Here is a 12,598-nt window from a genome sequence, read left to right as displayed (position 1 = left end):
ATAATCTCAGTTGCACCTCATTTGTTGAATACTCATTCGGAAAAAAGAATATATATTTTTTTAATTCAACTGATTGCGTTTTTGTCCTTGAATAGTGTACATTACGTGGAGAGGAGGAAAACCAAAGAATATTCTTTCATTCCTTATTAGAAACAAAAATCTCTTTATTACACGTTAATAGCGATTTAATCCTTAAAGAATAGTGAAATAAACATTCATTCTACAACACAAAATACTTCAGTTTCAAATCTCTCAAAACTGTTTGTGGACAAGCAGACAAAATCAGCTGATGCAGTGATGAAGAAATTGTTGTTAAAGTACCTTGAACTTACGAACCTAAAAGTTGTGAAAAATACACGTAAACTACAGATGTTCTTTTTTCCATATCAAACGGCTCGGCATGACTAGGTGGTTAAGGCACTCGATTCGTAATCTAAGGGTGTCGGCTTCGAATCCACGTTGCACCAAACATGCTCACCCTTTCAGCCGTGTAGACATTATAATGTGACGGCCATTCCCACTAAAAGATGGCCCAAGAGTTGGCGGAGGGTGATCATGACTAGCTGCCTTCCCTCGTGTCTTACACTACTGAATTAGGGACTGCTAGCGCAAATAGCACTCGTGTAGTTTTACGTGAAATTCAAAACAAACCAAAACCATATCAATCTTCATTATTTCATTTGTATTATAATGCATTTATTAATAGCATTTAAGAGAACCTATTGTCTCTCTTCGTCCAGCAAATAAAGAGTTTTGTGTTGTTAGAAGATCTTGTTGGGCAATAACTTGTGAGAAGATGAAAGATAGATTTGAAATACTAATATTTGAATAGTTCTTACTTTAAATCAGAAAGACCCAAATTGAGATGAATTTGGGTAAAAAACATGTGGAGTTTGTGGAATTATTATCATAAATTTAGGTTTCTAATGCTTCACCAATTTTCGGTGTTTAAAAGTGAATTAAGATTTGTTTCACAAACTGCTGAATGTAGTAACGTCAATAAAATGATTTTCACGCAAACAAACTTTGAATACTTTAAAGAAAAACGTGGTTTATTTAGTTTACAAATATGTAAAACAAATTTCATGTACTGCATTATGTATTTCTTTATCGGTAAACTTTATTAATACAAGCGGTAACAGCAGATTAAAGTGATTGCTTGTCTAACTAATCTTTGGAAAACATAACAGAGTTTTATCATCATAAAAGGAATGCTAAATGAAAAAAAGATGATTACCTGAAACCGCCGCATGTCCCGTGGATTTCCTGCATTTTTCAGGCAATTCTGGTTACATTTGAGAAATAGCTTAAGGAAAAACCTAGAAACAAACAAATTAAAAATAGTATTAGTTTGCAGCGTTAACGCGTATTAACTCCATTTCATATTTAATGCTAATTCTGGTAACTTTTATTAATTGTATTCCTTACTTGTTAATTGCGGTAATTTTTGTTAACTCAGTTCCATACTCAGTGTTAATGGTAGCGACTTCTATTAATTCCATTCTATAATCAATTAGGCCCGGCATGGTCAGGTGATTAGGGCGCTCGATAAATAATCTGAGGGTCAGGTCGCGGTTACGAACCCCCGTCACACCAAACATGCTCAACACTATTCGTTGGTAAAAGAGTAGCCCAGAAGTTGGTAACCTGTATTTATATAATTTCATCGGTGTAGTGAAAAAAATATAAAATAGCTAAAAATTGATTCCGGAAATAAATTTCATGATCTCATATGTTTTAAACCATCAACACAAAAAACGACCATAACTAAAAACAGATTGTATATAATGAATGGTTCATTATATTTTGGTTTCGAAGTTGGTTTTTTAGTATTGTGCACCTCTGTCAATATCAGCATATTTTATGTTGACATAAGTGAAGGTTAACTTAACATAAAAAGCGACACTTTTAACTACAATTTCAATACAACTGTTATATCTAACAATCTTGATAAATACATTCATATAGATAGATAAATATGCATTTGTTCCGAAATGAAATAGTAACATATTACTTGCATTTTAAAAGCTATTATTTTTCTCAATTATACAATAGAACTTTTACAAAATAATGAAACTTATATTTTCTCTCCATGGTGGTACCTGTTTAATAGAAATATTTATTACTTTTTTTAGAGATTAACACCAAACGGTTGCAAAATAATTACAAGTTTATTTCTTGTAGATATCTTCATAACACCCAGAAGCTTTTCCGATTAGACTGACTTTCTTCTTTAGGAGTAAAAAAAGAGTTAAAGATTATTGTGAGATAAAATACGAACAAGATGAACGCGTTATATGAACCAAAAGTGTTTGTCGAAGTAGTCGTGAAAGCTGACCAATCTCCACTGAAGAAACGAAAACGATGTCATTAAGCAAATGAAATGTCGAGGACTCGTATTTTGCTCAAGTTAATGAACGATTCAGTAGTGTTATGAGGTTAAAAGAATTAAATGCTTAAATATAACTATTATAATAATAACTATATTCTAATACACAATGAAACAGATTGGCGTACAGCACGGTCAAGTATGTAAAGTGCTCAACTCATAAGACAAGGATCGCGGGTTCAAATTCCCGTCAAATCAAACATGCTCGCCCTTTCAGCCATTGGGACGTTATAATGTGACGGTCAATCCCACTTTTCTTTGGTAGGTGGTTCGAATCCCCGTTGCACCAAAGATGCTCGCCATTTCAGCCGTGGAGGTGATATAATGTTATGATCAATCTCACTATTCGTTGGTAAAAGAGTAGCCCAAGGGTTGGCGGTGGGTGGTGAAGACTAGCGGCCTTCCCTCTAGTCTTACACTGCTAAATTAAGGAAGGCTAGTGCAGATAGCATTCGTGTATCTTTGCGCGAAATTCAAAAACAAACAAACAATTGAGAGACCAAACCATAAAAACAAAATACGAAAGTCAAAATTCTCACAAGACATTTTATTTTGTTACAGTACTTGTTTTGTAAAAGAGTAAAAAAATATTAAGTAATAGAATAACCCTTGCAGACTTAAACAATGGTTATACTAACTAAGAAAGTAATGGATGATCAAACTGTAGGTTAAATAGTAAGTGAAGACATGAAATAAGTTAATTTTAGAGTCATCCTATAAATATTCCAAGAATCAAAACTGATACCGTTTAACATTACGGTATTAAAAAGCACGTATTAACATTTTTACTAATAAAGCAGAGAACAATGTTTCGACCTGAAGATGACCTTCTTAGGGCGAAACGTTGTTCGCTGCTTTATTAGTAAAAGTGTTAACACCCATATCAGCCGTTCTGAGATATATATTTTACTTCAATTGGGTTTCTCGTCATCAAGAATTTCTCTGTCTGTTTTTGACGTGAAACGAATGTCCAGAATGGATTGGTCAGGTTTTTGTTTAACCACAGAAGCTTCTTTGTTTGTAGTTATGGAATATTTGTTGAAACGTTTTCTTATACTTGTGATGAACCACATATTAAGGTTAAATCTTAGGCATTGAATTAAAAACTTGTTGTTGTTTTTGTGATGCAAGTTACGATTTTGTATTGTATTTCGTTGTCTTTGTCAGAGATCTGGTCTATATGCAACAACACTTCCGCCTGATGAGAAATTCAAATTGACCTTAGCATGAATAAAGTGGGATTTTCACGTTTTGATTTTTTTTAAATTAAGCAGCAGGAGCGTCGAGAAAATTGATTTTAGTCGATCATTAAAAGTGTTTCTTCATAATCCAAAGTAGATTTCTCAGTTTTGAGTATTAAATAATAATAACCAGTGAAACGTGAGAGGATTTTTAATCCGGTATTTGTTTTAAGTTACCGTTACTTAAGAAATTATTAGCTTGTAATTTGTTTGAATACAGACAAAAACCTCCTTCTATCATATTTTCCTTTTTTTAACGAGTCAGTTATGACTTTTGTAGCTCTTACTGTCAAAGCACGTTTCTTGAATCTGAGTTGTGTCTAGCGTGGGGAAGATGACAACTTTTAAAGTAGAGGTATTCTATCTATCGGTCAGCTTTTTGTGCAGCCAATGTGTAGACAGACATGTTTCTGTGTAAGAGTCATGTCTAAAACTGTGACATATTCCATAGTAAATCTGTTACAACCATGAAAGAAATTTTCATATCTACAAAAGTATAATAGAGAATCTTCCTTTCCTGCTCATAAGAAAATAATAGCATCAACATATGTATTTAGATGAATGGTTTGTTTATAAAACTTTCTAACACTATAGTTTTTAGATCTCACATAAAACACATAATTTGGTGTTATTTTTGTATCCATAGTAGCACTTTTTTATCTGAATAAAGAAGTCATTATTACATTCAAAACCATTAAGATTAAGAATGAGTTTACTCTAGCACACGGTAATCTGTGTGTTCACCGATTTTTGTTAACACTACAAATGGACCGAGCTTGACCCATTTGTTAGCGCACCGGACTGTGAACCCGGGAGTTCTTGTCTCACACTATTGTGTTAGGCACGAATACCACAAGAGCTGGAACTGAATGTTATGGATGACCTGTATTCCCACTTGACGGCCCTTGTATAGCATTGAGCGAAAATCAGAAACCTGCAAGAGACACTGAAAACTTAGGAAATATTTTCCACTTGTACACATATTTCTCTGCACTTCGTGTTCTATTGAGGTGTGTCGTATTAGCGTCAAATTTATTTTTATCTTAAGTAAAAAGATACACCTTTTACAGTACCCTAAGTTACTTAATTAAAATTTACTTAAATGATATATATATCATAACTTTGAAATGTTTCCCCTAAATTTTAAGTTAATTACAGGTTAAGTTAAATTAACTTAAAATTTAGGGGAAACATTTCAAAGTTATACACAACTGTAAGTACCGAAATAATGAGATAGACCGGATTTTCAAGCGGGAAGAAAGAGAGAGACAAGTAGGAGACGTACATACATAAATGTATACAAGTAAAAACGTCTGAATGAAAAGGCAGTATATGCTACACGAAAAAATGATCCATAACTCATGACCATTTTGAAGGCCGAGAGAAAACACATAGAGAATAGACAGACAAAATACTAGAGAAGCTATAGAGAGCACAATGTTTGACATATTGTCAATATGTGAAGAACACATTAACATGATCTGGATATTGTTTGGCGTATTCTGATTATGTAGAGAACACATAACAGACATATTCTGAAAAGAGAACATACATTGACATGTTCTAGATATATAGAAAACATATTGTTTGATACATTCTGAATATGTAGAAAACATATTGTTTGATACAATTTGGATATGTACAAAAGATACTGAAATATTCTAGTTGGTTAGGTAGAGAACATATTGTTTATCTATTGTGGATATGTAGAAAGCACGTTGTTTGACGTATTCTGGATTTGTAGAGAACACATCGTTTCATGTATTCTTGATACGTTGAAAGCACGCTGTTTCACATATTCTGGATTTATACAAAATACATTGTTTGACGTATTCTGGATTTGTGGGATAGGAAGAAAATAAAATTCATCTGATGACTTAAGTAATCGAAACATGTGGTTATGTGTTAGAATACTGATGTGTTCCAATAAAAGCAACACACTTCACACCATAATAAACAGACCTAATGTTAATCAAATTATACAGTCATATCGTTTCTCATATAGCTGGATAAATTAAAATGAGGAAGTCAATCACTCAGACTGTTTAAGAAGAACTTGTAGAACATAAAGGCAGAATAAACATACACTGAGAGCCTCACTTCTCATCAGATGCTATAACAATTTCTCTATGCAATTAGTTTTATAAATAAATCGCAAACATATAATTTATTGAGAATTTCTAGCAAGTGATAGTGGAACATAATAATACAATATACAATACACATTGATATTAATAATAATACAATATACAATACACATTGATATTAATAATAATACAATATACAATACACATTGATATTAATAATAATACAATACACATTGATATTAATAATAATACAATACACATTGATATTAATAATAATACAATATACAATACACATTGATATTAATAATAATACAATATACAATACACATTGATATTTTCACCACGATCGGCATATGTGGGCTAAACGGTCAGGCTCTAAACTCCTACGACTCACGTATATAACTCTCCAAAATTTTGAACTTTTGACCATAAAGAAAGTAATTAGTCGACATCACCTGCCGCGACGGCTTTCTCAGGCTTGGAGCCTGATAACTAGAATGGCTACCATTCTTATAATTCCTACAACTGAAAATACGGATCGGGTTTATCAACAATGTGACGCGAGCCTTTGACCTATCCAAAGCACGACATTAAAAATATGCCACACCGGGCCCTACTTATATCTAAATATGTACATATATAGTATAAGTTAATTGGTTACTCATTAGCTACAGAATACTTTTTTGAAAAGAAAAAAAGAAGAAAACAGTACTTATTTCTAAAGTCGTTAATTGAGAAAAAGTCTTGTTTTGGCAAGTTTGTGTATTGTTCATGTGTACGTTGCATTGTTATCGCAACCATCTCATATGCGATAAGTAAGTCAACCCCGGTACAGCTTATGTCACCTGTTCAAAAACATAAATAAAAGACTTCGGCTTTTCGAGGAACATTAGAATTAGCAGTTTATTATGAAAGTTTGCAGCTTGGATTGAGCTCCTAATGATAAGTGGAAATATTGCAATTCATATCTTCGTAACGTAAGCTTTAATTGCTTTATCATATGAACAAAACGGTTAAAGTAACGCCACTATCTGTTCGAATATCTACAAAGTTTCCGGCGGTCGGATATGAAGTCTATGTCGGCTACAACAATCTGGAGGTTCGCGTGATTTCAAGCTCTGTAAACAGATAATTACTGACAGACGGTTGTCTGGCATTTCAAGCTATCCTCACCGAAGTGCCAACACTGAACATGTTTGACATTTTCCAGGCTGACCTTTCTGTTAACCAAACCCAATAAACTACTTCATTCTTCCACGTGTTTCAGAAAGCTCAATGTCAAAGCTGGCCTTTTAAATATCTCTGAACATTTACGGGCTGTAAACTTTAGATTATGTGCATGGTTTTATTTAGATGATTCTGGAAAATTTGTTTACCAAAAAATTTCATGCCAATTGTTCTGAAAAATTCTAGAGGATTGATCTACATATATACTAATACTAGGTTTCTTTTTATATCTATAAAACTAGGTGCTCTAAAACCGAATGTTTTACAAACTTTACTATATGAACATTTAGGAATTAAATAAATGGCAGTTATGCTGTAGTTTTAATAAAAAAATTCAGAAAGCCTCTTCATTATATGATAACAGGTTAGAATTATAACTATACTATTTTCATACGTTCACAAACATTTCTTCTGAAATATCTCTGAAACTTTACAAGCTGTTACGCTATACTAACAGCTGAATATAACCTACGTCCGTTTTTTATGAGAACTGTAACGTACGAAGCAGCCCTAGAGTTTCGAACATTCAGTTCAAACTACGCAAGAGTTTAGTGTAATTTGAACGCAAAGACGCATAACCTTGTTACTTTCTGTTTTATTCCTGAAAATAGTTCATACTATGGTAATATCTGACTTACTTTAAAGAAAATAAAACAAATTAAATCATAGGATTATAAAGATAGTCGTTAACATCTTAGGATAAATGAAAAGTCAAATTAATGTGTTTGCATAACGTAATATAAGCGTGTGACATGTTCAGTATTTTTGGTATTTGCTTAACATATTTTTACCAGACTTAATATTTTGACCACAAAACAATAAAATAAAAGTATGTCCTTTTAATTATTATACTTATAATTTTGGCCAGAAAAGGCTATGTATGTATTAGCAAGTCTGGTTGCAAATCGAAGGGTCATAAGTCCGGTAAGTGAGTCCGCTCAATACCCCCATCAGTTTTATCTCCGGTTTTATTACAAAAGTGAAAACTACTCCTGTTAGTTGGAGAAAATAAAGTCTTTGTGGCAGCGGGTGCTACTTACCGGCTGCCTTCTGTCCTGACAGTAGTTTAAAGTTAGGCTCGGATATGCATCAACCCTATAAGACTCTAATACGTTTCTTTAACTTACGTGCACATAATGCACCGTTAAATTATACTGCATTTGAGACGAAAACATTAAGAGTTTATACTATATAGCATGTGAGGTGAAGACATTAAGAACGTATATCGAATATAAAATTAAGATAGTAAGAGCTGACATTATATCGTATATACGAAAAAGATATTAAGACTGACATTATTCCACATTTGTCGTGAAAGTATTAAGAGTGGACATTATATAGCATGTAAAGTGAACACAGATTTAGAGCTGACATTGTTCAGCATGTGAGGTGTAAACAGGATAAGAGCTGACATTATTCTACAGGTGAGGTGAAGACATTAAGAGCTGACATTATTCTACAGGTGAGGTGAAGACATTAAGAGCTAACATTATTCCACATTGCAGTTTCTGTATAGAGGAATGTAACATAAGTGTGCTCGATACATGAGTAGTAGCACTAGTGATATAACTCTTTTTTTGTTTGTATAGTGCATATATTTCGAATTTTGTTAATAAGGTATTGAAGGCAGCTGTAATAAGCTTCGATAATTTTTATCTTATCTTTCAAATAACGGAACAGTAATGGTTACATGTAAACCTAATTCATAATTTGATTCTTGTAACAAAAACTAGAAATAATAATGTCCACCATTAAAATTTTATGTTTTCCTGTTGACAGCAACTAGAAATAAAAATATCCGGCTCAGACATTTTTGTATTATCCTACTATGAAGAACCTGTCTACAGTATTAGACCACTTGCCTAATTTTAAAATGCTATTTAGAAGATTAGTAATCCGTTTGTATTTCTTGTAGAATTTGTGTGAGTCAAGCGTTGTTTTCTGTAACACTAATGATATATTAAATAAATACTTAAAGACAGAAAGCAGAAGGATATGAGTTATAACTATTTTGGTTAGTTATTACATTTTTATAGTATAATTGCTAATCAGAATTTATTTTATACTGTAACTTTGTTAACAAAACCCTGGAAGTAATGAGGACAATAAATGAGGAAACAGTTATATAAGTGTGATTATGTATTCTATCCTTTATCTATTACCACGGTGTTCTTTGTTTAATCTTTAAACAAACAGAAGGCAAGAAATTAAATAGAATTTTATCGATATTAATGACACTAGATGCTTGTATTAGGTTTGGCATACGCCTATCAAACATCTATGGCTGAAAATATATGTTATCCAACATCATTTATATAGTACTTATTAGCATCTAGTGATAGATGCAATACACTTATATAGAACAATAATAGTTAAGATATTTTAGAAGACACTTTGTACTGACACTATTAATATTTATCTTGAAATTATCGACACATTGGTTTTTAGTTAGACATGTTAGAGACTATAAGTATTAAGTATTTTCAAGTATGTTTACAGAACAAACAATAGGAGTTACAGTAATGCCTAATAGAAGACTATATGATACTTTAAGACAATTTTAAATTTTCATAATAAAAAAATGTATCGATATAAACCTCAAGGTCTTTTGTTTTCTTTCAAAAATAACAAACTTTTAAGAAACTTTGTGTAATTTCGTTTGATAATTTGATAATATTATCTGTGCATTAACACGTATCAATTGATACCACATGTAGCTGAGTAAGAGCTGTTAATATATCTGTATATCTGTTTAAACTAATACCTAACTTTACAGATAGGAAAACTTCCTCATATATTTTTAATATAAAAATAATACACACATACCGAATATTCAATATCTGTCTATCTACCTATCTAAGTGCTTTATTACAGTATTAAAAAACGGTTTTCAGACATAGTTCGAGCGACATAATTAAATAATGTCATAATGTATAGATGATGAGTATGAGACGTTGGTATGATAAGCTGGTGCAGCTTGCACGAGAATGGAAGAACACGAGTTCCACATGCCCCACGAGAGTTACAAACGATTTTCACAAATGCACGTTCATATACTTGTTACTTTTCGACTGCCGGGTTTTTATACTATTATCAAGCAATACATTCAGCAAGTAGAAAAATAAGCCATAGCAAAAGACTAAAAGAAAACACTGTAACCCCAAGAGAACAGGTAATATGATAATGGTGGAAGAGTATTTCTTCTTTTAGAATAAATATAAAATGTACGCATGTGTGATTCTACATACCTACTTAAGAATCATATGACTTGCTTTAGATTAATTTACTTTAGTACGTATGCATAAACGCAAAGAAGGGATAGGAGTAGGTAGAAAGGGATCTATTGTTTTTATTAAACATAAATTCATCAGTCAACATAAAAACCACAGCTGGTAATTGCTCTTTCAGCCAAAGATTCCAGAAACAGAGCAAAACACAAACCATGTTTCTTTGGTGTTTAAAATAAACAAAAACAAAGACAAAATTCAACTTTAATTTCCAACTATTCTGGACGCAGAGCCAAATTAATATTTGCTTAAAGAACAGTTCGATACAACTAAAATAATTGATTATAGTATGTCTTCTTTGATAACAAATGTATTTTAAAGCCAAAATTAAAATAATTTCATTAACTGGGAGACAAAAATAATATCTAAGTAACTGTAGTGATTAGCAGATGAGACTCTGTTTTCGTGATGTAGAAATTTATGTATGGTATTTATATTTTAAAAACAATTAATCAAACAGACATGTTTTCTTAGGTTGAAGGTTTTCACGACACTTTAACTGAGAGGAAAAATGAACTAAAGGAAATAAAAAAATTTCTAATACCATTATAATGAAAATAACCTAAACTGTATTTCAATGATATGACATAAAGCAACTTTTTGCTGTTTTTTTAACTAAGTGAAGAAAATCGCAAGGTACTCGACAACTGTTTGACGTAATCTACGCGTATATTTATTGCCCACAACAGTAGAATTGACTTGATGTTTAACCAAAAGGTCCAGGGTCGAACAACTAAAGTGACCAATTCTAGAACAACATCAACTGTACTTCATTACGAACCCATCTTCTGTCATCAAACTCGCCTCCATAATAGAACTAAACACCTAGAACCTCCAGGACATGTATTATTAGTTAGATTGAAGGGCCATGGTACCTCTAGTTACCTTATTAATAAAATTATAATTTAATGTATGTTTTCACACTTATACTCTTTTTCTTATATGAATTTTAAAATAAACTGGCCATCTATGTAAACGTGTTACTTATATATCTCAACTGTTTTGTTTCAACGGTATATATATATTATATTTACAATTATTCATTTGCAGCTCTGCTGTTCACCAGCTTAGCTTTATTATGCTACATTTTTTTTTATTCGTGAGACAAATTTGTCTAATTTTATCGTTCCGGATATTTTTATTTTATTTCCATTTTTGTTTACTTATATTTGTTTTGAAAACAGGCATGAACAACAAAGAAGTAAAATATATAAATGCTGATACAACTATAAACTAAATATTCTGTCGGAATTCGGATTTAATTGCATAGGTGATTTTTTTTAACTGCTAACGTCCTTTAGTTTCTCTACTTGTGTTTTAAACTTTTATTATCAAGATAGACAATGTTCAAGGTCTGTAAAAGTCTCACAAAATAGAGTGATGGTTGTGATATTTGATGGGGTTGCTCAAAAATAACTCAATTAAATAAGATTTAGTGAAGAGTCGTTCGAGAACCAAACTGGACTTTGTGGCCTAGTCTTCGGGATATTTCATTATCGATTCAGTAAAGTGTATTATTATTTCTTGTAATTATCATGAAGCAAATGAATGAAGTTTGTGAAAACTACATAGTTTGTTTATGTTTCTTTACAACTGCACTTTTTTTGCAATAGCATGAACCGACAAGCATTGAAGGTTAATCCACAAATAATAGACTTGCTTTTATACCGTACACTACCACTAGGCTCAACATACTGCATAATGTTGAGTGAGTTTTTCCTTAAATTCAGTGAATTAAAAACTGGTCTACAATATTGGATGAAATCACTCATTACGTATGTAATACAGATAAACACATGCAGCTGTAATGGGATTAATTATTGATAGTAAGCTATTGCAGTGACGAACAAAAGTCATTAACCCACAAAATAGTTTACTGCATAAATGTTTAAATAAGTCTAGAAGGACTACACTAGTAATTCTAATGATAAGAACTTTCTCTGAAAACAAATTTGCATTTAAGTTATCCAAATAGGAAGCTATCTTCTAGTGTGAAACTTCTAGGATGAAATATAAGAATAATTATATATAAGCTCACAATCTACACAATATATAAATGTAAAATGCGTAACTGTTATTGCGTTTCTGGTATTTAAGTGTGTGTTATAACCTCTTGTTATATCATAAATATCTGTCTAACTGAAAAATCAATAGATAAAAATCAAATAGTTCTTAGAATTTATCCGTTTTTCTAACAAAGTTCATTTACGTTATTCTCTCAGTTAGCTTCATAATGCTAGACATGTTTTCCCAGTATCATTTGTAAACAGTTTTTTTCATGTAACATGGTAAAGCTCTTCCTCTAGCTATCTTAAAGTGATTGCTACTGCGCAAGTAACTCTACTTTTACTACAATTTCGGAAAGCA

At 31.8% G+C, this 12,598-nt stretch overlaps 1 protein-coding gene across 4 annotated transcripts in view; it reads right to left on the bottom strand.

Moving 5' to 3' along the window:
• LOC143229151 (transcription factor collier-like) overlaps positions 1-12,598 on the bottom strand; it is a 105,712-nt gene that overhangs the window by 29,727 nt on the left and 63,387 nt on the right. For all 4 annotated transcript variants that reach the window (XM_076461036.1, XM_076461035.1, XM_076461034.1 and 1 more), the window contains exon 7: positions 1,238-1,319. In XM_076461036.1, the coding sequence (XP_076317151.1) occupies positions 1,238-1,319 (82 nt within the window). The remainder of the gene's footprint in view (positions 1-1,237; positions 1,320-12,598) is intronic.

The sequence above is a fragment of the Tachypleus tridentatus genome, chromosome 10 (genome assembly GCF_004210375.1).
Source record: "Tachypleus tridentatus isolate NWPU-2018 chromosome 10, ASM421037v1, whole genome shotgun sequence".
NCBI lineage: Eukaryota > Metazoa > Arthropoda > Merostomata > Xiphosura > Limulidae > Tachypleus > Tachypleus tridentatus.
Note: the sequence above shows the minus strand (reverse complement) of the source record. Positions and strands in the feature narration are given on the sequence as shown.